General features: G+C 56.2%; 1 protein-coding gene across 1 annotated transcript; it reads left to right on the forward strand.

The window, feature by feature from the left end:
• On the forward strand, nt 1-25,988 carry ANO7 (anoctamin 7). Its single transcript, XM_044240910.1, has 24 exons — nt 1-71; nt 1,286-1,397; nt 2,367-2,424; nt 4,876-5,018; nt 6,649-6,756; nt 7,334-7,470; nt 8,303-8,360; nt 9,066-9,176; nt 9,932-10,097; nt 11,466-11,556; nt 12,034-12,130; nt 13,284-13,427; nt 13,496-13,633; nt 14,250-14,348; nt 14,434-14,536; nt 15,209-15,320; nt 15,563-15,617; nt 17,148-17,245; nt 18,030-18,175; nt 22,725-22,930; nt 23,015-23,157; nt 25,056-25,146; nt 25,579-25,698; nt 25,848-25,988. The coding sequence occupies exons 1-24, from the start codon at nt 34-36 to the stop codon at nt 25,986-25,988; spliced, it is 2,715 nt and encodes a 904-aa protein (XP_044096845.1). The 5' UTR covers nt 1-33.
• The last annotated feature ends 162 nt before the right edge of the window (nt 25,989-26,150 follow it).

The raw sequence follows: 26,150 nt of genomic DNA on the forward strand, positions 1-26,150 counted from the left end.
TGCCCAGACCAGGCTGGTGCTGGAAGGTTGTCCATGACCTCAGAGGCCTCTTCCAGAAGCTGCCGTGCCAGGTGGGAACCCATTCCATGATGCAAGGGCCACAGGGAGGGAGGTGGGGAAATGGACTCTGGGGAGGCTGCATGAGCACCCCCAGCCATCAGGGTTCTCAGTGCCCTGAAGCTCTATCTAAGGTTCACCCTGCTGTCAGAGGCCTGCCTGGCCCTGGGGGTGGATGAGAAAGGTCAGGCACTCAGTGGGGTTTTGGGCAAGGCACCTCCAATGCTAGGGAACTACAATTTTCCCACCTGCCCGGTGGGCCAACATGGAGCAGGTCACTTCTATGGCCTTTGTGGCTGGGGCCTCCTCTGTCCCCATCCTCTTTGCACAGACAACCCAGAAGGGACACATGGTGAGGGGTGGTCAGCAGCACCAAAGGCAGCTAGCTGACTTCAAATTCTCCAGACTTTCTCCGGGACTGCCCCGTGACACACACTGGCCCCATACCAGGGACCGTATCATAAGGCCAACCCCTGGCTCCAGGCCGTCTGGAACCTGGAAGACAGTCAGGAGCTGCAGGCTCACATCTCTGCCTCTCCAACCCTCTGCCCTCAATGAGCTGTCCCCTCCAACCTCCTGTAGCTCCAGCCTCACACCCTCCCAGCCTCTGTGGCTGGTGAGAGCCCTCATCGCTTGTGCTGGGACAGATAGCCAGCCCCCACTCAAACACCCCCCTTCTGGGACACAGGGCTCCTCTCGCTCTTTGCCCCACTTTGCCAACCTGTCCACAGGAACAGTAGCATCTGACCTCCCCACAGGGGAACCCAGAGGTTGGGTCGGGGGGACACAGGGTCAGTGTGGCCAGGCCAGCCTCCCCGGCAGGTCCAGGAAGAGCCCAGGCCTTGTCTCAATGGAATGGTGTCCTCTGCTCCTCCTGCAGGGGGGCAGAAAGAAGAGGGGGTCTCTGAGCCCACCCCTCTGGGCCCCCTCAGACCCCACCACCCCAGGCAGGGCTGATAGGGAGGTAGGCCCACACACTGGACAGGTGTACAGACACACAGATGCAGGGCCAAGCCTTCCAGACACTCCCTCCTTCTCCTTGGTCTGCTCCTAGACCTGGAAACCCATGTGGGAGACCATCCTGTGCTTCCAGGTGGGACAGCTCAGCCTTGAACCTACCCCGGGCCACTGCTCTGGCCTGTGCCCTCCCCGATGACGTGGGTTCACGTGGGCTGCATGGTAGTCAGTGGACCATGTCTCACGGGCCCCCCTGGGGTTGTGGGTGCAGGATCAGAATGCCACGGAGGCTGGCCCAGGAAGAGGACAGCACCATCCTGATCGACATGGTCCCCATTGCCAAGAACGAGGATTCATACGGGAGCACAGCCAGCACCTCACAGGTAAAGCTCGGGAGGCAGCCTCTCGCCTCCCCTCCTGGAGACCCAGGCTCACTGTTCAGGAGGGTTTCTCTCTGCCTGGGCCTGAGCCCTCACCTCTTATGAGACTCAGGGGCCCGGAAGACAATGACCCCACCTGGGATCCCAGCTGGTGGGCATGGACCCAGTGCCCATGGCCACGGTGTCTTCCCACAGCCCTCACCTGATGCCGGCCCTCTTGTGCCCGGGAGCTGCCCTGGTGACCGGAAGGGGGAGGCTCCCAGATCAGCACTCAGCTCCCCGGCTCTGAGGGACATGCAGACAACCTCAAGGACAGGCTAGGCAAGAGGCCAGGCACAGGCTGGGCCAGGTCAGGTCCCACCCACAGGACGGAAAGCTAGAGAGGGATGCGTATCATGTCCTGAAGCTTAAACACAAAACATTCCTTGAGATGCCATATTCTGATGTGTGCAAAGTGTGGAAGTGGCCCGGGAGGGGACAAACTCCCGACACCCCCTGCCCCAGAGGAGGGATGAGGACGTCAGTTATATCCACGGTGTTTGGTTACTTGCCTGGGGGTCATCTGGACCTTTTAGAAACCCTCTGGGCACCATGACCACCTTGGGCCTGGGCGCAGAGCCACCTGGCGGACTGCCTGGCTCTCCCGCAGCTGCTGGAGGCCTTCAGTCATGGGTACCTGGGTCCTGCCCATGCTACCTACAAGCCTGACCCTTGTGCACAGCCCAACCGGGTGCTTCAAGGCCCATGCGACCTTCAGGAGGCCGGAGGGGGCATGAGGCTGACCTCAGCCCTGGACATGCCTGTGTCTGGGAGCTGCTCTGCCCACACCCAGTGGCTGTATTCTCTGCTCATGCCTCTGTCCCTGTGGGGAGGCGGGGGGGCAGCACCCGTGGGGGAGCACCCGTGGGAGGGGAAGGAGGTGGAGGAGTCGTCAGGATCAGAATGCCGCCATGCCGCTTCCTTTACTTCCAGCTGAATGGACACCAAGAGGCCGCCGGCAGGGTGGGGAGCCCTTCCAAGCCTCGAGTAGGTGAGCCTCTCCCAGTGTCTGACAGCTGTCCCCATGTTAGTCCTGGGGGTGGAGACACAGATGGGATGCCCACAGGTGGCAGCCAGTCACCATTCCTGGTATCCAGGCAGCCCCTCCCCCACCCTGCACTTTCTCCTGCGCCAGCCCCGGTGTCAAGTGCTGTGCCCAGGGTGCCCAGGGGAGGGCTTGGGGGTGAGCAAAGCACGCCCAGGAGCTGGAACTGGCAGGACGGGGGTCCCTCCTGAGGGACCGGGGCCGCCCCCCGAAGGCAAGTCCACCCCTGTCTCCTGCCTGGGCTCCCCGCTGCCACCTGCTGCCATGCCCACAGCCCCAGAGAGCACACACCCTCACCTAATGGCCCGCAGGACAGCAACTATTACAAATAATAAAACAAAACAGAAACTAACAAGCATCAGCGAGTCTGTGAGGAAACTGGGACGGTCGGGTGTTGCTGGCGGGAAGGACCCTGTGTGGCCACTTCCAGGAGCAGGGCAGCCGATCCTGGAAATGAGGCCTAGAGGCACCTGGTGAGCCGGCGACCCCATGTAGGCGTCTCCCCGAAAGATCTGGCCATGGATATCTTGGCGGCCCCCATTCCATGGCTCGTGTGACTAACACAGCAGCAGGGGACATTCATGCCCCAGATTTCATGGGGCCCTTGTCTTGGAGGGGACTGTGGGACGGCAGAGCCGTAGGGTAACTTCTGATCCCTCAGTCCCTCATGGATGATAACACCTGCATCCTTTCACAGGCTTATTGGCCCCTTGTCTGTCTCTGTAGAAAAACGGCTATTCAAAATCTTTGCCCGTGTTTAAATTGGGCTATTTTAACTTTCTAGTGTTGAGTTGAAAAAAATTTTTATGTATATTGGATACAGGTTCCTTATTAGATATATGATTTGCTAATATTTTCTCCCATTCCATGGGTTACTTTTCACTTTCTTGGTGATTCTTTTGAAGCACATAGCTTTTTAATTTTGCAGAAGTCCCTCAGTCTTCTCTCTTCTTGCTAAGCTCTAGCTAACACCCCCTCGCCTAAACCAGGTCATGAAGACATACAACTGTTTCCCTCCAAGAGCTTTAGCATTTTGGTTCTTATACTTAGGTCTGTGGTCTTTATCTTAGGATCTTAACTCCACTTTGAGTTAATTTTTGTGTATGGCGTGAGGTAGGGGTCCAAATTCATTCTTTCCAATCTGAATATTCACTTGTCCCCACACCATTTGCTGAAAAAGCTATTTTTTCCCTATTGAATTGTAGTGCCCCCTTTTAAAAGAAAATGGATTAGCCATAAATATACAGGTTTATTTTCAGACCCTCAAATACATTTCATTGGTCTGTATGCCTGTCCTTCTATCAGTACCTCACTGTCTTGGTTATTCTAGCTTCATAGTAAGTTTTGAAGTCCAAAAGTGTGAGTCTTACAATTCTATTCTTTTTCAACATTGTTTTGTTCATTCTGGGTCTCCTGTATCTCCAAATGAATTTTAGACTTGTCATTATCTGAAAAACGTCATGCACATGGTGTGTCTTTGCATATATTTAGCTTCTCAGTTTATTTTAACCATGTTTGGTGGTTTTTGAAGTATAAGTCTTACATAGTTCTTGTTGAGTTTATTTATAAATACTTTATTTGGGATGCTGTGACAAATATAAGTGGTTTTCCTCCTTTCATTTTGAGCTTATTGCTAATGTACAGAAACCCAACTGATTTCCATATGTTGATCTTGTGTCCTGCAACTTTGCAAAATCTGCTATTAGTTGTAATAATTTCATAGTGAATTCCTTTAGATTTTTCTTTTTTTTAAGATTTTATTTATTTATTTGACAGAAAGAGAGATCACAAGGAGGCAGAGAGGCAGGCAGAGAGAGAGAGGAAGGGAAGCAGGTTCCCTGCTGAGTAGAGAGCCTGATGCAGGAGTTGATCCCAGGACCCTGAGATCAGGACCTGAGCCAAAGGCAGAGGCTTAACCTACTGAAGTACCCAGGTGCCCCTGGGTTTTTCTATCTACAAGGTCTTGTTATCTGTAAATAGTAATAGTTTTTCTCTGATATTTACCTATTTATTTACCCCTTGTGCTGTGCTGACTCCTTCTTGCACATCTGCCAGAAAAGCAGGGGCTTCCCACATTTTTCCCGCCATTACAGTTCTCTATGGCAGGGAGGGAATTCTGAGGGTGACTTGCACTAAAAGTCCTTGAAGCCCCTGTTGGGTGTGGGGACTAACCCGTAGAGCCTGGAGCAGGCTCCAGCCCCTCGGCGACCCCTCCCATCAGCAAGTTCTGTCCTCGAGCCCTCCCAGCCCTGACCAGGATCAGAGCGAGGGCTGGGAAGGAGACATAGAGCAGCAGGTCAAGGGTCCTCGAGCTTGGCTCCTACTCCCCACGCCTCCCAGAAGCTGAGCATCCCAGCTGGGATGCCAGCCCTGACTTCTGTCCCTGCTGGTTCCTAGCAGACTTTGTCCTTGTTTGGGAGGAAGACCTGAAGCTGGGTGAGCAGCAGGACAGCACCACCAGGGACAAGATAGAAACACACGCAGCCTGGAGGGAGACCTTTCTGGAGAATCTCCGTGCAGCTGGGCTGTATGTGGACCAGGTACTGGGGTCAGTGGTGGGCTCTGCATCTGTTGGATGACCTAGGACCGTCCCAACAAGGCCCGAGGGCATAGAGTCCAGAGCCCCGGAACAAACCCCGCACCAAAGTCCTGCTGGGTGCCCCAACCTTGGCGAGCTCCCCGTGCCTGTGGACTACTGACCATAGGCCCTCGCATGCCCAGTTTGTGCCTGGAGCCAGAGCTTTTCAGACCCTCCTGAATACTTGGGAGCCGCCCTCCCCATTTTTCTGTGTAAGTGTGTCTAGGTGGAACCATCGTGTTGAGGACTAGCTGCGCTTACAGAACGCATCCGCTAAAGCAGCCCCTTGCCCCAACTGTATCCTCTGTGACAGCAGCCCCGCTGAGCACATGTTCAGTGACAGAAGGCGTGCGGCTGCCTAGGGGGTCTGGGCCGGTAGAGTACACAGCCCTGAAGCCTCGCCAGCCTCGCTGCCTGCCCCACACACCTCACATCTCCTGGTCCCTGAGGCCTCGCCCCTCGGGTCCTCCACCCACCCTTCCCACTGCCCTCCGCCCGGGGTCATCCCTCTAAGATGTGCCCCTGTACATGGTGTGGCCACTGTGGGGCCAGCGTCCTTGCTCAGAGAACTCCCGGGGGATGAACCCCTCTTGACGACGGCATCCTTGCGGGAATTGACATATGCTGTGCTCACCTCCCCCCGCAGCCTCCACCAACACCCCTCCACAGGGCCACAGCCACCGGTAGACATATAACCAGGGGACTGGGGGTCAAGAGCAGACACCCCCTCCCCTTCAAGTTTGGATTACTTGACAGTCCTGTGGGTGGGGATGAAAAGATGCCCCCCTTGATCATGGAAAAAGCTTTTGGGACCTGTGGCTCCTCAGCATGGCCCCATGAGTTTGCAGAACCGTCACTGGGAAGGGCGGGCTTCCCTTTAGTGGGGGTTGCAGGAGAACAGACCAGGCAACAGCAGGGGGCAGTCTAGAGGACAGGTGTCAGCACATGGCTCCTCCCGCTGGGGTTGCCCACCCTGCCCCGCATGTCTGCTCCAGGGGCCCTGGGTGGGGCCTGGGCATGCGCATTTAGGGAAGAGAGGGGTTTTGGAAACCAGCCTGTGTGGGGCAGAGGCGCCCCAAGTCCCGGTCTCATGACTCCAGGAGCACCTGCCACACGTCTGCACACACACGTGAAGAGTCATGCTCGCCCACTGACACACGTGTGCACGCTGCTCCATGTCCACGCATAACACAGACGCCCAGTGGCTTGTCGTAGGCCAAGCCCGTTATTCACTAACTGCAAACTGAATGCTGACTTGACAGCCCCCTTAGGTCAGGAGAGTGGAGGGGGGTGGTTCCTGAGCAAACCACCTGTGGGGGCCCACTGGTCCCAGAGGCCATGGCTGGCGGAAGCCCCCACATCCCCTTCCCTGTCCCCCATGGCCGATGCACTGACTTCCCGACGGCTGGGCTCACGGCCAGCTAAGCGTCTGGAGGTGCTCACACAAGCAAGCTGCGCTTTATCCAACGGCTTTACGGCTGGGGCTGGGGAGCCGTTGCCACAGCTGCAGAGACCTCCGTCTTCCCCAGGAGTGTGAGTGGACACACACACGTGCACCCCCTCAGGCTCTCAGGGAACCCCTATCCCCGCAGCGCACCATGCAGGACGGGCCAGGCACTGTGCATTACATCCTCCTCAGCGCCCCCTGGGCTGTGCTCTGCTACTACGCAGAGGACCTGCGCCTCAAGCTGCCCCTGCAGGTAGGGGGGGTTCCCGCACAGTGCCAACAACCCCGCAGGCTCCCTACTCAGGGTCCTTGAGAGTCCCTTCCAGCCCCCATCCCTGCACCCCAAAAAGGCTTACTGGGCAGCCGAGTGGGCTCAGGGAGCTGGGGGCGTGTGCCTCCTCCAGACCCAGACCACCCCTTCCCCTCCCCCATGGAGGGCTAGCCCCAGCCTAGGAGACACAGGGCAGAGGTGGGAGCACCTGCCAGGTGACCCGAGGATGACCTACCTGGGGGCCTCAGTGCTGCCCACCCTGCCAGCCCTCTCTGACCCTGGTGATATGGGCATTGACAGGCAGGGCTGCCCTCCTGTCTCTTCCCGCCCCAAGGGGCTCTGGGCCTCCAACAGCCCAGCAAGGCAGCCCTGGAGCCTGAGGCCTGGAGAGGGGCAGGGGCTGCCTGGTCTCTCCCCGCAGGGCCCACAGCACAGCAGGGGGATGGTGGGGGAGGGCAGATGGCACTCAGCACCCCCCTACACCCCTACTCCACGGCACAGTGCCGGTCTCCCCGTCGCGTCTGTTCGGGAGTAGGAGCCAAACACCCCTGCCTTCCAGGAGCTGCCCAACCAGGCCTCCAACTGGTCAGCAGGCCTGCTGGCGTGGCTGGGCATCCCCAACATCCTGCAGGAGGACGTGCCTGGTGTGCCCCCCGAGTACTACTCCTGCCAGTTCAAAGTGAGCAAGCTGTCAAGGTGAGGCTGGGGCTTCTCCCATGGCAAGACCCCGCTGCACGGCAAATGCGAGGCTGTGGGACTGAGCTCAGACAAGGTGCCCCCTCCACGGTCTCACTCCCTCCCTGGGGCTTTCAACCGGGGACATGCCTCTCAGCGGGCAAGCACCAACTACCTTGGTCAGGGCAGGACAGGGCTGCTGCGGGACAAACATCCCCCAGAGTTGGCCGGGCACACATGTGTGTCTCCTGCTCAGCTACAGGTTCCCGGTAGGGGGCAGGGTCTTCAGGCCCAGGCACCTCACTTCGGAGGCAAAAACTGAACGGGGCCTGTCCACGTGCACGGTACAGCCCCAGCTGCCCACACAGACACAGCCTGCCTGTGGCAAGGCCAGCATCAGGGGCGAGTGGGGACCCATGTCAGTGACCAGCTCTAAGGACTCCCAGGGAGTCTCACTGCCCAAGTTGAGAACACCTCCTTCCAGGCCTGGGGGAAACCAGCCTGCCTCCACCCATGGTACTTCCCAAGATCCTGGGGTCAATCGTCCGTCCACACAGTACCACCACCAGACACAACCCACGAGCCCGTTGGTCCCGCGCTCAGGGCCTCGGGGACACATGGAAGCCTCCCCCACCGACTTGCCCGCTGTGTGTGGGGTTTCTGTGCTGTCTGAAGAACCTTCTGTGACCTCTGCCTCCGGAAAAGGAAAGGGGCCAGCTGGAGTCAATGCTGCTGGCAGGACGGTGGCTGTTCTCCTGGGCATGGGATGAGGCCGTGCGTGTGCGCCCCCCACATGCACTCCCGGGCTTTTGCTGCTGCAGGGGCTGGACTTCTGTGCTTCCACACCCCACAGGTTCCTTGGGAGTGACAACCAGGACACCTTCTTCACCAGCACCAAGAGGCACCAAATTGTGAGTGGGCATCCCCGGTGTGGCCCTGAGCTGAGGACAGAGGCCTCTGTGGACACAGGAAAGCTCTTCTGTGATCACAGTGCCAAAGCCCTGGGCCAGGGTCCCCTCAGAGCTGAGTGCTGGAGGCTTCCGGGCTGCCCTCCAGCTCACTATACCCTGGGGGCCCTGCTCAGCACCCCTCCGTGACCCCCAGGCCCCCAGGTGGGCATGGGTCCTGCTGGTTGGCGGGGAAGGGGACCAAGGGCCAGAGTGGACCCGCAGCCACAGCATCCCTGAGACCAGCCGCTCAGGGAGGACTGTTCCAGTGGCCTCGGAGGGGAAGACCAGGGATAGGCCTGCCCAGGAGAGCCCCCTGCTGACCGCTAAAGGGCACAGGGCCTTGTGGGCTGCCCAGGCCAAGGGCAGTGCCCACCCCCGACACAGGAACCCCGATAGAAGCTGTCTTCTGCCCAGAGTACGGACTGGGAGCCAGCTGTGTGCAGCCAGGGCCTGGGTTCAGATCTGGACTAGACCCCTGTGAGTCCAGTGACTCTGGCCAGGGTCCCCCCATTTCTAAAGCGGGACTGTGGTGTGTGTGGGCAGCTACATGAGCAAGAACTGTGACCACACCGTATGGGCACTGTCAGCAGGGAGGCGAGCGGGCTGGGACAGTCTTGCCCTGCTTTCACACGACAGGTAACAGGTATCATGTCCATCTCTCCCCAGCTGTTTGCCATCCTGGCCAAGACCCCATATGGCCACGAGAAGAAAGGCATGTTTGGGATTGACCAGCTGCTAGCAGAGGGCGTCTTCACCGCGGCCTTCCCCCTGCATGATGTGAGATCAGGGGCTTGGTTGTTGGGGCGGGGGGTTCTGGCCTGGGTTGAGGCTGAGTTCCTGGCCGAGGAGGACCCCGGGGCCCTGCCCCCCATGCTAGACAGCCGTGAGCAGATGGGTGGCCATGCCAGGGATTGACAACACGCTGGTGATGTGATCCAGCCCCACAGTGGCCTGTCTGTAGCCATGGGGGCCAGAGGCCCCCCCCTTGCCTTGTGGTAGCTTCCATCTTAGGGAAGACAGTGAGGTCTCCTGTGCCCCTCACAGAGCTGGGTAAACCGGGCCAGTGCTGGCGAGGGGCACCTGTCAGCCCGACCAGTGTCCTCGACACAACGTCTAGCATGTGGGGCTGGGTCCTCATGCACAGGACCCACCGTGAGTCCTCAGAGCTGCACAGAGGGGTGGTGGTGCCTGCAGGCTGGGCCAGGCCAGTACCCACCACTGTGTGACAGTGGGGACTTGGCTGGGAAGGCCTGGTGCCTCCCCCACCACTGACAGTCCCTTCCTTCCCTGGGAGGCACAGCTGGCCCCACCTCCCCATGCTCACCAGGCACCACACCGCTCTGAGACTGCTCCCCCCTTCCCTGCCCTAGTCTTGGACCCCAGGAGCCTTGGCTGAGGGGCTCCACTCAGACGAGGCCTTCCTGGCTGCCTAGTCCCTCAGCATCATGCTCTCCTCCCTTGAGTAGCTCTCGGGCCCCCCACCTCGGGGAGAGCCACCTGGATCTCCCCACTGGACGGCTTCTTGTCCACAGGGCCCATTTAGGAACGCCCCGGAGGGCACACAGGCTTCAGGCCTCACCCAGAGGCAGATCCTGTTCCAGTACTGGGCTTGCTGGCACAAGTGGTACAAGTGCCAGCCTCTGGACCACGTGCGCAGCTACTTCGGGGAGAAGGTGGCCCTCTACTTCGCCTGGCTCGGTCAGTCCTGCCCCACTGCCCCACTGGACCTCCCGCACCCCCTAGCTCAGGCTTCAGGCTGCTGACCTTTGCCCCCTTGAGGGGAGCCACACTGACACCAGAGGAAAATGTTTCCCAATTCCCAGCCCTACGCCCACCCAGCCACTGCCAGCCCCCGCCATATACCTGCGGCTCCTCTGGGGGCCTCCTATTGCCCCAGTGAGGGATAGGCAGCCCCCTCCTGCAGGCAGGGCCCTCCCGATTCAGCCCCCAGTGTCCCCAGCCCACCACATGTGGCCTGTGAGGCCTGAAGCCACTGCAGGCACTCCCAAATGGTGGTGGTCACCCCTGCCCAGGGCCCTGGGTCAGCCACCCTGTCCCTCGCTGTGGGCATGTTGGCTCCTGCAGAATGACCCTCTGCCCTGGGCAGCCCAGGACTTCCTGCTCCCCTCACAGACTTAGCTCTATCCCCACTCCCAGTGCAGCACCCTCCCCTGTCCCCTTCTGAAGCCCCTTCTTATCCCCAAGCACAGCACATGTGCCCTCTAGCTGCGGATCAGGGCAGTCCTTCCTCCGGACTCACACTGCCAGCAGTGCTAGGGTGCTGTGCCTTTGCAGGGACCCCGCCCACATGTGACACAGCCACTGTGGACCCAGACAGGGCAGGGACCGCCCTTGTGGGGAGGACCCTGGGGCTCCATCTCGGGGCCAGGAGAAGCAGGGGCCATGGGAAGCAAATCTAGGCTGCAAGGCAACACAGGGCAGAACAGGCTTTTCATTGGGCTTCTGGGCCAGGTGTCACTCTGGCTGCTGCAGGGTGGGACTGGAGGCGGGACACCAGACCAGGGGCTGGGCTAGACCCATGGGAGATAGCGGGGTGTCCGCTGGAGGGATGGGGGCAACCGAGGAACCTGGCCATGTTAGATGGGGCTGCGAGGGAAACATTCAGAATGGACCCTACCTGTCTCCCAGATCGGAATGCAGTGGGCTGTGTGCCTCCCACAGACGGGATGTCCATTCCGGGCATGGTGGTTGGAGCCAAATGGGTCTTAGGAAAGGGACGTGCAGGAGCCCTGGGGGGTCAGATGCTGAAGTCAATGGTAGGGGGTCCAGAGGCCAGGACAGAGGACAGGAAGGAGGAGCTGGGCTCGAGCAGCCAGGGGCATTCCTGAGCACCATGCCTTGCTGGCTTCCTCCCAGAAGGTCCCAGAAGGTCTCAGGTTCTGCTGGCTGGGTGGGGGTGCCCAAGGGAAAAGTGTGGCTGAGAAGACCCCCACCCAGTGCCTAACTCAGCACTGGCTACATCCAGTCCCTCCCAGGGCCCTGACAGCCAACTCCCAGGGTCCCTCATCCTGGTCCTGATGGCCAACACCAGTGCTGTCCCTGCAGGGTTCTACACCGGCTGGCTCCTGCCAGCAGCGGCAGTGGGCACTCTGGTGTTCCTGGTGGGCTGCTTCATGGTGTTCTCAGATGTGCCCACGTAAGTGTCCTCTCCTCTCAGCTCCCAGCACTCGTCCCATGTTTCCTGAGGGGGTGGTGTTTGGGGGGCCCACAGGTGCCAGGCCCTTTGCAGAGCTGGGGACGAAGGTGAGCCCTGAGCACATCCTTGCCCTCCTGTAGACCTGGCTGGAAGGCTGATGGATGGGCAGGTGGGCTCCCCAGACTGACACAGGGGGACAGGCGGGCTCCTGGGCTAATTTTATTGGTATTCACCCTTGCTTCTTATAATAGTTTAAGCGTTTCTTATAAGTAAATGACTTGGCTTGGTTTTACTTCATAATGGAGCTAAAACTTCAGAAAGTTAACTAAAATATTATCTTGGCTTGTATTCCAAAACTACTTTTTAAAGAAAGACTGAGCCTGGCAAAGGCCATGGTGGGAAGGGAGAGGGTGAGGGGTGGGACTGACGGGGCCTGTCCCCCTCATGGCTCCTGCAACCTGCCCTTGTGCCCCGAAGGCAGGAGCTGTGCAGTAGCGCGGATAATTTTGAGATGTGCCCGCTCTGCCTCGACTGCCCATTCTGGCTGCTGTCCAGCTCCTGTAGCCTGGTCCAGGTACGGAGCCGCATGGGTGAGCTGGCTTTGGCCATGCCCTGTCTAGAGCCCCAGCCCTGTCACCACCGAAGGCAGACTCCCACTTGCCCTGTGAGCTAGTCAACCACTGTGACAATGTTCTCACCGGGATTGTGCGGTCCTTCAGCTTTCCTATTCTTGTTGCTCAGTCAAGTTCAGTGGGAAGACCGGGCAGGCAGGCAAGTCCTGAAGCTCTCAGGGCACAAACAAACTGAGCAGGCGGCTGAAGGCTGCCCGCAGTCCCGGAGCCCAAAACACCGCCTGGGCATGGCAGCTTTTCCATGAAAACAGTGGCCTCATGGCCTTGCCTGCCTCCCCCACACACTGGGCCTAGAGCCCTGGTGCCAAGGTGGACCCACGGACCAGACACACTTTTGACAGACTTCTGGGACCCCATTTGAATCAGCTTCCTAGGGCCGCTGTCACGAATGATTATAACTGAGGTCTTTAAAACAATAGACCCCTGTTTTCTCACTGTCCTGGAGGCCAGAGTCCAGGATCGAGGTGCACAGGGTTGGGCTTCTTGGAGAAGCTGTTCTCTGCCCCTCTCCTAGTGTGTGGGAGCCGCGGGAGTCTGGAGTGAGCTGGCTTGTGTCCCTCCAGCTTGTGTCAACCTCTGCCCCCAACTTCCCTGGCTTTTCCCCATGCAGGCTCTGTCCCCCTGCTCACGCAAGGATCTGTCACTGGGCTTAGGGTTCTGAGCAGGGCGCTGTCATCTGGAAGGCCTTACTTTAACTCCGTATGCAAAGGCCTTCACTCCAAATCAGGCTACATTCTGAGTCCAGTGGAGATCAGCTTTGAGGCCCATAGTTCAAGCCACTACAAGCCACCCTCTGGCCCCTAGAATTTCATGTCCATCCTATGTGCCAAATACACCTGCCCCTAGGCAGTGTCCCCCAAAGTCTCAGCCCGTTACAGAATGACCTCTGCGTGTAAGTCTGTCCCCAGCTCTGACAGTCCCTCAGGCTGTAGGCTGCCCTGGGGCAACGTTCCACCCCCACTGGGGGCCCTGGGCCCCAGGGAACCAGCCACCTGCTTCAGAGTTGGCATGGCCCTTCCCAAAGGGAGAACTCCCTGGGAATGAAGGGGCCTCAGACCCTGGGCAAGCCAGACACCCTGCCCATGCCCCCCGCAGGCCAGCCGGCTCTTCGACCACGGAGGCACCGTCTTCTTCAGCATGTTCATGGCGCTGTGGGCTGTGCTGCTCCTGGAGCACTGGAAACGCACGAACGCTACGCTGGCCTACCGCTGGGGCTGCTCCGACTACGAAGACATCGAGGTGGGTGCCCCGGCAGCTGCCGCCCTCCCATGTATGCAGGCCGCTGCTGAACGCTGGCTCCCTTCCAGGAGAGGCCTAGGCCCCAGTTTGCTGCCTCGGCTCCCATGACAGCCCTGAACCCCATCACTGGGGAGGACGAGCCCTACTTCCCGGAGAGGAGCCGCCTGCGCCGAGTGCTGGCGGGATCCGTGGTGGTGGTGATGATGGTGAGTCTCCCCACGCTGGCCTCCCTTCCCCGTCATCTCCCTCCTCCTGACTATGTGGGGCACCTTTGTTACCCCTTCTCCCCTTGATGCCGGGAGCTTACTGCCTCCCCGCGACCCAGAAGGCTCTCACAGCCCCCAGAAAGGGCCCTGGCTGCCTGGACTCCAGAGAGGGGGGCCAAGCCTGGGGCCCAGCTGGGGGGCCAGGCTGCAAGAGGCGGGCGCAGGCTCTGGGAAGATTCCCCCATGGATGCAGGTCCTGTGGCAGCCTTCAAGCCAGGGATGGGTGATGGGGGGAAGTGATACCGGCACAGGACTCCAACACCCACTCCTTGCCTTCTAGCTGATGGGCTTCCTGACAGGACCAGCCTCCCACCCCTTCCAAGACATTAGCAACCCCCACTGTTTGGTTGGTGAGGGGGTAGAGTGGGGGTAGGAGGGATGGGTCTCCAGTACCTAGGGCCAAGGACAATGCACAGTGGCCCCTTGACACCCAGATGAAGCCCGCCCTCTAGTCTGAAGGACCTTCCTCCCCTCCCTCCTCGACTCTGCCCTCCGACAGGAAGGGGCACAGAGCACGGGCTCCTGCTGGGGGCTCAGGCATCTGGCTGCCCTACAGGTGGCTGTGGTCATCATGTGCCTCGTGTCCATCATCCTGTACCGGGCCATCATGGCCATCCTCATGTCCCGGTTGAACAACACCGTCCTCGCAGCTTGGGTGAGTCTCCACCTGCCCAGCTGGTGGGTGGAAGGCTCTGGACCACCCCTTCCCCTCTCTGCTCTGACCCACCTACTCCCATCAGGCCTCACGCATTGCCAGCTTCACAGGGTCCGTGGTGAACCTGGTCTTCATCCTCATCCTCTCCAAGATCTACGTGGCCCTGGCTCACATCCTGACGAGATGGGGTGAGTGGCCGAGGCCGCAGGGCACTGACCCAGGGACTCACCCAGCCCTGGCGGCAGAACACACCCCTCTCCCATGAGTAGGGTCCTTCTGTCTGAGTGAGGCGGGGGATGGGGGGGGCGTGGCGGGCCCTCCCCTTGGGCAGCTTTGGGGGGAGAGCAGGAGACCCTCACAGCTGAGCTGTCCCTCTGGGAGTGGGGGTGGGGGCAGACTTGTCCACAGCTCCCTCCCTCCTCTTCCTGCCCCCCCCACCCCCGTCTCGTGCCCTTTCTAGCAGCCTCCCCCACCTCCTGCCCCACATTTCCTGGGACAAATGTTATAAACAGTCTGTCCATTCCACAGACTCCTGTCTGCTTCCAGCCTGGTCTGGGACAGGGGCAGAAAGCTCAGGGCCCACGGGGGGAGGGGGGAAGAGTGCTACGGAGCAAGCGAGGGTGGGGTGGCCCTCCGGGGAGTGGGGACGGATGTCATAGGCAGAGGCTCCGGGTGTGGGGACAGCAGTGGCCGGGCCCTGTGGGAGTGGCCCACGGTGTTCCTGTGCTGTCCCCTCCAACTCATCCTGTTTGCTCCACCCCTGGCCCCTCCACTGGCCCACCCCCAGCCTCTTATCAGTCCTGGGACCCAGGGTGAGGTGGCCTCACATGGGGACTAAGGCCCCTCCCCCTGTGCCCTAGAAATGCACCGCACCCAGACCAAGTTTGAGGATGCCTTCACCCTCAAGGTGTTCATCTTCCAGTTTGTCAACTTCTACTCCTCCCCCATCTACATCGCCTTCTTCAAGGGCAGGTCAGCGCCGCTCACTCTGGCCACAGTTCCCCCCGGCCCCTCGTGTGGGCACTGGGACACCGTCCAGACACCCAGGGAAGGCAGGCGGTTGGCACCAGAGCCCTGAGTGGGCTCACCCAGCAAACTGGGCTTCAGGGTCCACATTGTGCCTCCTCTGGTCAGGTGGGGGCCGTGGTACTCAGTAGGTCAAAGGGCAGCAGCCCCTCCTCACTCTTGGCCTCAGGACCTCAATTCTCCTCCAGGTTTGTGGGATACCCGGGCAACTATCACACCTTGTTTGGGGTCCGCAATGAGGAGGTGAGTATGTGGGGAGGCCAGCACCTGCCGGTGGGGGTGGGGACCCCGAGGCGTATGTCCTGAGCCACCAGAGACCGGAAGCACTCCCGCACCACTTCCACCCCCAGGCCCACGTGTCCTATCCGTGCCCCTATTTCCACATGCCCTGAAGCACACCTGAGCCCGGTTCCTGCCCCAGTGATGGACTCGAGCCCCTGTGAGGGGTTGGGGGTGCAGAGTCTGGCGACCCTCCTGGGCTGGGGGCCGGTAACTAGGACGGGCTTGGCTGCTCCCCATGGCTGGCCCCTGCCCCGTGAACACCAGCTGCTGTGAGAGCCAAGCGGGAACACACTTTTTCACAAAGTGCATGTTAAGCCAACTTGCAGGGTGCAGGACAGGCCTGCTGTCACATGGGTCCCCCAAGCAGACCCCAAGAGAAAGACTTGGTGCAAGTAATTGTTCTGGGTGTCATCCCAGTGAGCACGTGAGAGGCCAGGGGAGCAGGCAGAAGGGAGTACGCCTGTGAATACTTGAGTGAGGGGGTCACTGCCATGAGACCCCGGGCATGACTCTGCCCTGGACCCTCTAGGACATTGTAGAAAAACCTTCCAGATGGTCCTTGTGCACCTGGTTCCTCAGCAGTGGATGGCCAAGCATGCCTGAGCCAAGGGGCTGCATGAAGGTCCCCAAAGGCCGTTGTGCTGGGTCAGGGGACATGGGCGGGACGTTGACAGCCCCTGCTGGGATCATCACCTCTTCTCCTGTCTGAGAAGTTCTCCCTCCTCCCCACAGGTCTGGGCAGTGACCCACCCCAACTGTTGACTGCAAAGGGGCCACCTCAGTTTCACATGAGATGGAAGGGGCTTCTTAGGGACAGGGTAGCGGGGACCCTAACTCAGGGGCATGACTGTGTGTGACATACTGTATCAACTAGGCAGAATTCAGTGACCAGTGAAAAAAGCTGCTAACTCAAACTGGCTTAAGCAAAAAAGGGAGTGTCACTGGTTTTGGTATTGAAAATATTCAGGGCTCTGTGGGCTCAGGTATGGCTGGATCCAGGTGTTTAAATAATGTACTGCTCTCCCAGCTTGGGCTGTGTTCTCAGGGTTGCCTTACCTGGTGAGGAAGATGCCTGCAGCTGGCCCAGCACTCCCAGCTCAGTACTCCTGTGCAAGGCATGCTGTCTCAGGAGCTCCCTTAAAAGCCCCAGCCCAATTATCACTTAATTTGCATCACCGGTTAGTGGGGCCTGAGTCCTCCTTTTAGCCACAGGCTGGGATCAGCCCCACATAACCCTGTGAGGGTCCCCAAAGGAAATCTGAGGTTATATGTCAGCACCCCATCACCCCTCTGCACAATCAGGGGGAGTCTGTGGGGAACTTGGGTGAGCCCAGGGAAAGGGAGGGAGAGTCTCTGCAGTCCTCAGTGTGCCATGGCATGTCTGAAAGGGAAGTGACAGCATGGCAGGGGGCTACTTTGAGGCGTAAAGAAGGATGGGCGGGTAGGAGGACAGTCCTTCCCCCGAGCTAACCTGAAACCCTGATTCTGTAGTGTGCGGCAGGAGGCTGCCTCATCGAGCTGGCACAGGAGCTTCTGGTTATCATGGTGGGAAAGCAAATCATCAACAACGTGCAGGAGATCCTTGTCCCGTGAGTCAATCCCAGCCTCAAGGGCAGCACCAGGGAGGAGCAAGGGAGGGCCCAGGCTTCAGGTACCTCCATCTCCCCAGTGCCACCACCATGGCCCCACTGGGGCCCACCTTAAAGCAACTGGGCCCCCTTACCGGGCTGGAGCCAACCTGGACACCCTCCCATCCCCTCTGCATACCTGGTCTTCCCCCACTAGCAGCTCCCAGCTTGGCTTTTCTGGGGCACCATGAAGATGTAGCTATGGGACCTTGACCAATCCAACCCTTGACCAACACCAACCCCCCAACCCCCTGCCTCGGTGGTCTTGCTTCTCTGTGAGGTTGGAGCAGTGAAGCAGAACTCAGGATTATAAGGGCAGGACATAGCTCAGTGCCTGGAGGGGACAGGGCCTGGACAAGTGACAGTGCAGCAAAGCAACAGGCACACATGACCCCCCCCACCCACAGCATATGGCAGAGCGACATATATGCCCCCCACAATCCCGGCACAGAAACTGCCCTCATTTGCCCCCTCCTAACCTTCACATAGCTCTTGGCCCCTTCTTTGCAGTTCCCGAGGGGAACTCATTCCCCCCAAAAGCTATCAGGAGCAATGTTGATTTTACGGAGGACACTGCAGGGGTGCGGGGGAGGGGATGCCCCCCACCCCTGAGATGTAGATGCTCTCTTCACCCCTGCCCTTCCTATGGCTCAGACCCTCCCCTGATGCTGCCTTTGAATTGTGGAGCATGCAGGGCTTAGCCTGGAAGAAAAAGACCCATTTCCCTGGGTGTTTCCACCTCCAGGAAGCTACAGAGTTGGTGGCAGAAGTTCCGTCTGCGTTCCAAGAAGAGGAAGGCCGGGCCTCCGGAGGCGGCTGGCCAGGAACCCTGGGAGGCTGATTACGAGCTTCTGCCCTGTGAAGGCCTATTTCAAGAGTACCTGGAAATGGGTAGGAGCCACGTTAGTGACCATGGCCTTGGCCTTGGGCATCTGTGTACATCTACCTGTGGGGACAGAGGGTCCCCCATGGAGCCAGGCCCCCAAAGTCTCTGGAAAGGAGATTTTGGGGGTTGGAGGGAAGAGGGCCTGAGAGAGGATGGCCAAGAATGGGACGGGACAGCGTTGAGGGCACAGGGGTCCAGAAGAGGGCCTGGGGGCCTTGGATGGGGCACTGGCAAGCATGAGCCGGAGCCACATGGTGGGACTGAGAAGAGAAGCAGAATGCTGTGGAGACGGGCCCTGGGGGTGAGGACAAAGGCCGGCTGCAGATGTGGGGATACCTAGGAGGTGATTTTCCCCAGAGATCTTGATGCCCACACTCTGCTGGACTCCAATGCATCCTTGTCAGCTGGTACCCATGCGTGCAGCTCACTCCCCACGCAGGGTGAAGCCCTTTTGAAGGTCAGGCTTGTGTCCACTACAGGCACTGGTCCCTGCAAGTGCAGGGTCCTCCTCAGAGACAACGGAGGGGAATCGATCTCCCATACTCCTAACCTAAAGTGGGTATCTGGACCACATACTGGTCTGAGTGCTCCGCTAGCCAAAGCGGAAGGGGTGGTAGAGTGTTATCCATCAATCTATGGACAAAAGGGAGTTGCATGGTTCTTTTTTTTAAAATTTTTTATTTTTTATAAACATATATTTTTATCCCCAGGGGTACAGGTCTGTGAATCGCCAGGTTTACACACTTCACAGCACTCACCAAAGCACATATCCTCCCCAATGTCCATCACCCCACCCCCCTTCTCCCAATCCCCCTCTCCCCAGCAACCCTCAGTTTGTTTTGTGAGATTAAGAGTCACTTATGGTTTGTCTCCCTCCCAATCCCATCTTGTTTCATTTATTCTTCTCCTACCCATTTAAGCCCCCATGTTGCATCACCACTTCCTCATATCAGGGAGATCATATGATAGTTGTCTTTCTCTGCTTGACTTATTTCGCTAAGCATGATATGCTCTAGTTCCATCCATGTTGTCGCAAATGGCAAGATTTCATTTCTTTTGATGGCTGCATAGTATCCCATTGTGTATATATACCACATCTTCTTTATCCATTCATCTGTTGATGGACATCTAGGTTCTTTCCATAGTTTGGCTGTTGTGGACATTGCTGCTATAAACATTCGGGTGCACGTGCCCCTTTGGATCACTATGTTTGTATCTTTAGGGTAAATACCCAGTAGTGCAATTGCTGGGTCATAGGGCAGTTCTATTTTTAACATTTTGAGGAACCTCCATGCTGTTTTCCAGAGTGGTTGCACCAGCTTGCATTCCCACCAACAGTGTAGGAGGGTTCCCCTTTCTCCGCATCCTCGCCAGCATCTGTCATTTCCTGACTTGTTGATTTTAGCCATTCTGACTGGTGTGAGGTGATATCTCATTGTGGTTTTGATTTGTATTTCCCTGATGCCGAGTGATATGGAGCACTTTTTCATGTGTCTGTTGGCCATCTGGATGTCTTCTTTGCAGAAATGTCTGTTCATGTCCTCTGCCCATTTCTTGATTGGATTATTTGTTCTTTGGGTGTTGAGTTTGCTAAGTTCTTTATAGATTTTGGACACTAGTCCTTTATCTGATATGTCGTTTGCAAATATCTTCTCCTATTCTGTCAGTTGTCTTTTGATTTTGTTAACTGTTTCCTTTGCTGTGCAAAAGCTTTTGATCTTGATGAAATCCCAATAGTTCATTTTTGCCCTTGTTTCCCTTGCCTTTGGCGATGTTCCTAGGAAGATGTTGCTGCGGCTGAGGTCGAAGAGGTTGCTGCCTGTGTTCTCCTCAAGGATTTTGGTGGATTCCTTTCTCACATTGAGGTCCTTCATCCATTTTGAGTCTATTTTTGTGTGTGGTGTAAGGAAATGGTCCAATTTCATTTTTCTGCACGTGGCTGTCCAATTTTCCCAACACCATTTATTGAAGAGGCTGTCTTTTTTCCATTGGACATTCTTTCCTGCTTTGTCGAAGATTAGTTGACCATAGAGTTGAGGGTCTATTTCTGGGCTCTCTATTCTGTTCCATTGATCTATGTGTCTGTTTTTGTGCCAGTCATGCTGTCTTGATGATGACAGCTTTGTAATAGAGCTTGAAGTCCGGAATTGTGTTGCCACCAACTTTGGCTTTCTTTTTCAATATCCCTTTGGCTATTCGAGGTCTTTTCTGGTTCCATATAAATTTTAAAATTATTTGTTCCATTTCTTTGAAAAAGATGGATGGTACTTTGATAGGAATTGCATTAAATGTGTAGATTGCTTTAGGAAGCATAGACATTTTCACAGTATTTATTCTTCCAATCCAGGAGCATGGAACATTTTTCCATTTCTTTGTGTCTTCCTCAATTTCTTTCATGAGTACTTTATAGTTTTCTGAGTATAGATTCTTAGCCTCTTTGGTTAGGTTTATTCCTAGGTATCTTATGGTTTGGGGTGCAATTGTAAATGGGATTGACTCCTTAATTTCTCTTTCTTCTGTCTTGTTGTTGGTGTAGAGAAATGCAACTGATTTCTGTGCATTGATTTTATATCCTGACACTTTACTGAATTCCTGTACAAGTTCTAGCAGTTTTGGAGTGGAGTCTTTTGGGTTTTCCACATATAGTATCATATCACCTGTGAAGAGTGATAGTTTGACTTCTTCTTTGCCGATTTGGATGCCTTTAATTTCCTTTTGTTGTCTGATTGCTGAGGCTAGGACTTCTAGTACTATCTTGAATAGCAGTGGTGATAATGGACATCCCTGCCGTGTTCCTGCCCTTAGCGGAAAAGCTTTCAGTTTTTCTCCATTGAGAATGATATTTGCGGTGGGTTTTTCATAGATGGCTTTGATGATATTGAGGTATGTGCCCTCTATCCCTATACTTTGAAGAGTTTTGATCAGGAAGGGATGCTGTACTTTGTCAAATGCTTTTTCAGCATCTATTGAGAGTATCATATGGTTCTTGTTCTTTCTTTTATTGATGTGTTGTATCACATTGACTGATTTGCGGATGTTGAACCAACCTTGCAGCCCTGGAATAAATCCCACTTGGTCGTGGTGAATAATCCTTTTAATGTACTGTTGAATCCTATTGGCTAGTATTTTGGTGAGAATTTTCCCATCTGTGTTCATCAAGTATATTGGTCTATAGCTCTCTTTTTTGATGGGATCCTTGTCTGGTTTTGGAATCAAGGTGATGCTGGCCTCATAAAATGAGTTTGGAAGTTTTCCTTCCCTTTCTATTTTTTGGAACAGTTTCAGGAGAATAGGAATTAGTTCTTCTTTAAATGTTTGGTAGAATTCCCCCGGGAAGCTGTCTGGCCCTGGGCTTTTGTTTGTTTGGAGATTTTTAATGACTGTTTCAATCTCCTTACTGGTTATGGGTCTGTTCAGGCTTTCTATTTCTTCCTGGTTCAGTTGTGGTAGTTTATATGTTTCTAGGAATGCATCCATTTCTTCCAGATTGTCAAATTTGTTGGTGTAGAGTTGCTCATAGTATGTTCTTATAATAGTTTGTATTTCTTTGGTGTTAGTTGTGATCTCTCCTCTTTCATTCATGATTTTATTTACTTGGGTCCTTTCTCTTTTCTTTTTGATAAGTCTGGCCAGGGGTTTATCAATTTTATTAATTCTTTCAAAGAACCAACTCCTAGTTTCGTTGATTTGCTCTATTGTTTTTTGGTTTCTATTTCATTGATTTCTGCTCTGATCTTTATGATTTCTCTTCTCCTGCTGGGCTTAGGGTTTCTTTCTTGTTCTTTCTCCAGCTCCTTTAGGTGTAGGGTTAGGTTGTGTACCTGAGACCTTTCTTGTTTCTTGAGAAAGGCTTGTACCGCTATATATTTTCCTCTCAGGACTGCTTTTGTTGTGTCCCACAGATTTTGAACCGTTGTATTTTCATTAGTTGCATGGTTCTTGAGGGAGAGACATGCGTTTCCATGATGACATGGAGTGGGGTTGACCTCCCATGTCCCTACTCCACCAGACAAGAAATGGGACCCCATGCTCCCCTTCATAATTTCACATGAGACTCAGAAATACCTTTCAAGAAGCCATTCCCGGGGCGCCTGGCTGGCTCAGTCAGTGAAGCACACAAGTTTTGATCTCAGGGTTGTGAGTTCGAGCCCCACACTGGGTGTAGAGAATACTTAAAAAAAAAAGAAGAAGCTATTCCCTAAAACTTCCCTGAAGGGGTGAATGGAGAAGGCATCCCTAAAATCAGAAGCAGGTTCCTGCTTCTATGGCTGCATGAGGCAAACAGGGTTTCTGAGCACTGGGGAGGAGAGTTCCAGAGTCCCTGACTTCAGGGAGTACGGGGAGGCCCAAGCCAGGCCAGAAGGTCCTGCGGCGCTGTGTGAGCAGCCAGGGGAGGCTTCCTGGGGGAGGGGTCTCTGGAGGTGTGGCCAGAGCCTCCCCAAGGGGGGCGGTAGTGGTGGCGGCTGTGGAAGGCTTCTGAGGGCAGACGGGGGTCACACTGTGGGGGCCCGGGGGGTGTGAGGGGGCGGCGATGACCGCCGGTGTTGTTTGCAGTGCTGCAGTTCGGCTTCGTCACCATCTTTGTGGCCGCGTGCCCGCTCGCGCCCCTCTTCGCGCTGCTCAACAACTGGGTGGAGATCCGCCTGGACGCGCGCAAGTTCGTCTGCCAGCACCGGCGCCCGGTGGCCGAGCGCGCGCAGGACATCGGCATCTGGTCCCACATCCTGGCGGGCATCGCGCACCTGGCAGTGGTCAGCAACGTGAGCGCCCTGGCTGGGCTGGGGCGGGGCTGGGCGGGGCGGGGCCTGCAGACCCGCGCCCGCTGACCCGCCGGTCCCACCCAGGCCTTTCTGCTGGCCTTCACGTCAGACTTCCTGCCGCGTGCCTACTACCGGGGAACCCACGCCGGTGACCTCCATGGCTTCGTCAACTTCACGCTGGCTCGTGCCCCGCCCGCCTTCGCGGCTGCACACAACCGCACGTGCAGGTGAGAACGGGGAGGGGGTGAGGGGGGTGCTGGGGACCGGGTGCGGGGGGGCTGGGGTGGGGTGCAGTCGGGCCGGTGGCTCCTGGACCCCGGTCCTGGAGCTCCGGCCTCTTGCTTATTTGGAACTGATGGTGTCCATTTTTATTATTTTAGAAGTCACCCTTGCATTTTTAGCATTCTGATTAACTATGTAAGTGTCCCTGACCAAGAATGTAGGGACTCACTCGTCTCCTTTCCCATGTGTGACAAGGGTCTTCACACACTTTACAGCCGACTGAACCCCCACCACTGCACTGTTATTGTTACAGTTTTAGTTTTACTATTAAAAAAAACCATTTTGGGGGCACCTGGGTGGCTCAGTGTGTTAAGCCTCTGCCTTCAGCTCAGGTCGTGATACCAGGGCCCTGGCATAGACCCCCACATCCGGCTCTCTGCTCCACGGGGAGCCTGCTTCCTCCTCTCTCTCTGCTTGCCTCTGCCTACTTGTGATCTCCGTCAAATAAATAAATAAAATTTTTTTAAAAAGCATTTTTAGTAATTTGTTAATCACATCTATTTGGTATATTTTAGTAGTCTTTTGTGACTACTGTTTATTCAGCGTTGCCTTCCCTCTGAGTTCATTTTTATTCTTGCTGTGGTAGATCCTGGAATAGCCCTTTCAGGAATGGTGTGTGTGGTTGGCATACCCTTATGGTGACATAAGTTGGTTTTAATGCTGGGAATTCTTTGTCTTTCAAATAGCAGGCACACAATTTTTAAAAAAATATATTTATTTATTTGACACAGAGAGAAGTCACAAGTAAGCAGAGAAGCAGGCAGAGAGGGGGAAGTAGGCTCCCTGCTGAGCAGAGAGCCCAATGCGGGGCTCAATCCCAGGACCTTGAGATCATGACCTGAGCCAAAGGCGGAGGCTTAACCCACTGAGCCACCCAGATGCCCCCAGGCATACAATTCTAGGTTGACTTATTTTCCCTCAGCTCTTTGGGACTATTACTCTCTTGTGACCTGGTTTTCTTGTAGGAAGCACTGGTAGAGTCTCCTTAAAAGTTTCTCACTGAAACTCAGTACATGCTTTTGATCTAAAAGGTGATGTCTTTTCTTAGTTCCGGAAACCTCTCCCTTTCATTGTTTCAAACAGAGCTTCTCTAGTCTGTATTCTTAGCTTCTGGAACTCCTGCCACGTTGGAGTACCTCTGTCTTCCCTTCATGTCTCTCAAAGGCACGGTGAATATCTTTGACATCTTCTGGCTCTCTGTAGAGCACTCAGGGTGATTACAAAGAATTGTCTGCATTCCCAGTCTCTATTGTGTCGTATCTAGTTTAGCCACTGAAAGTTTATGACGTTCATTGATGGTTTCCCGCTCAATTACTGTTTAATATTTGAAATTTTCCCCCCTACAACATTGGCCCTGGTAGTGCTTTCCATCGAGTGCAGCATGTAAGTTTATGTCACAAAGCAGAATGTCACATCTTGTCAGAAGTACAAGAAGCAGTCCAAGGATGGCAAGATGACAAAGCAGAAGTAACGAGCCTGTTCAGTCAGGAGAGCTGTGCTGGGTGGGCAAGTGTGAGTAGAGTTTGCTGCTGGTCTCATGGAATGGCACATTTTCTTGGTGTTAAGTAGGGTGACACTACCCACAGCAGCACAGATTTACTGTATTAGCACATCCGCTGGACAACAGGACATTTGCCACCACGGGACCCAGTTTAGGCTTCAGGGGAGTGGGACAATCCAGCCCGTCTATCCTTCCCTTTGGGACCCCAACACTGAAAGCTAAAGGTCCTGTCAGAGTACTTGCTCCTCTAGGTGTCCTCAGGTAAGCTGGGTCCAGAATCAGGGTCAGGGAAGGAAAAGACAGAGCCCCAGCTGCCCACACTGACTTCCTGATCTCCTGCAGGTACCAGGCTTTCAGGGAAGATGATGGGCAGTATTCTCCGACCTACTGGAATCTTCTGGCTATCCGCCTGGCCTTCGTCATCGTGTTTGAGGTGAGCCAGGCTCCCAGTTCCCCAGCTGGCTTCTCCCACTGCCCCCCGCCCCCAGGATGCCTCATCCACCATGTGGCGTGCAGGTGTGAGGTGCACATGCACCGCCACCTAGTCCCATCACAGCTCTCCTGCACACTGTCTTCTCCCCATCTTGGAACCAGTCAGTCCTTGCCTGGCCTCTGTCTCTGGGTGCTGCAAGTGTGCCAGGAGGCTCTACAGGGCCTTGGAACCTGGAACTGTGTCTGGGACAGGTGTCTATAGCTGTGGCTCCTGCTGCCTCTGGGGGTTTCCTCTGCTGCACTGCTCTTCTGCAACTCAACCCACACCTGGGGAGCAGATAGCCACACCTGGCCCTGTTCAGGCAAGTAGAGGCATCTGTTCTACCAAGGGTGGGCACCCTCTCCCACTGCTTATACCATGTCCTGCTCCCAGCACGTGGTGTTCTCCATTAGCCGGGTCCTTGACCTCCTGATACCCGACATTCCTGAGTCTGTGGAGGTCAAGGTGAAACGGGAGTACTACCTGGCCAAGCAGGCACTGGCTGAGAATGAGGTGAGCGAGCCCCTCCCCAACCCCTACTCCTCCCACGTCACCTTCCCCCGTCTGCCAGTGGCATGGCACCTGGCCTGGCACTCTGCCATAGCCTGTGACAGACCATGCTCAGTCTAGTCACTCCCTCTTGCACCCTTTCCTGGAGACAGGCTCTCTCTGGAACAAATGGAGCAAAGGACACCAGCTTCCTGGGCTTGGAGAAGAGTCTGGGCTCACAGCTTACAGCGCCAGGAGTCGGCCAGGCCTCACCAGTCCCTTCTGAGGTCACAGGGGTCACCTCAAGTCGGTAGCCACAGCTGGAGGGCAGGGACTCCCGAGGCCCCAGAGCTATCACAGGCTCGATGCCCTCAGAAGCCACAGCTCACCTCCTGCCCTTTCTTGGCCCCAAGTGCTGTGACCTCAGTGACCCTGGGTCTCTGCTCAGGCACCTTACCTCCCAGGTGCTGGCCGGG

Source organism: Neovison vison, chromosome 3, assembly GCF_020171115.1.
Source record: "Neovison vison isolate M4711 chromosome 3, ASM_NN_V1, whole genome shotgun sequence".
Lineage (NCBI taxonomy): Eukaryota > Metazoa > Chordata > Mammalia > Carnivora > Mustelidae > Neogale > Neogale vison.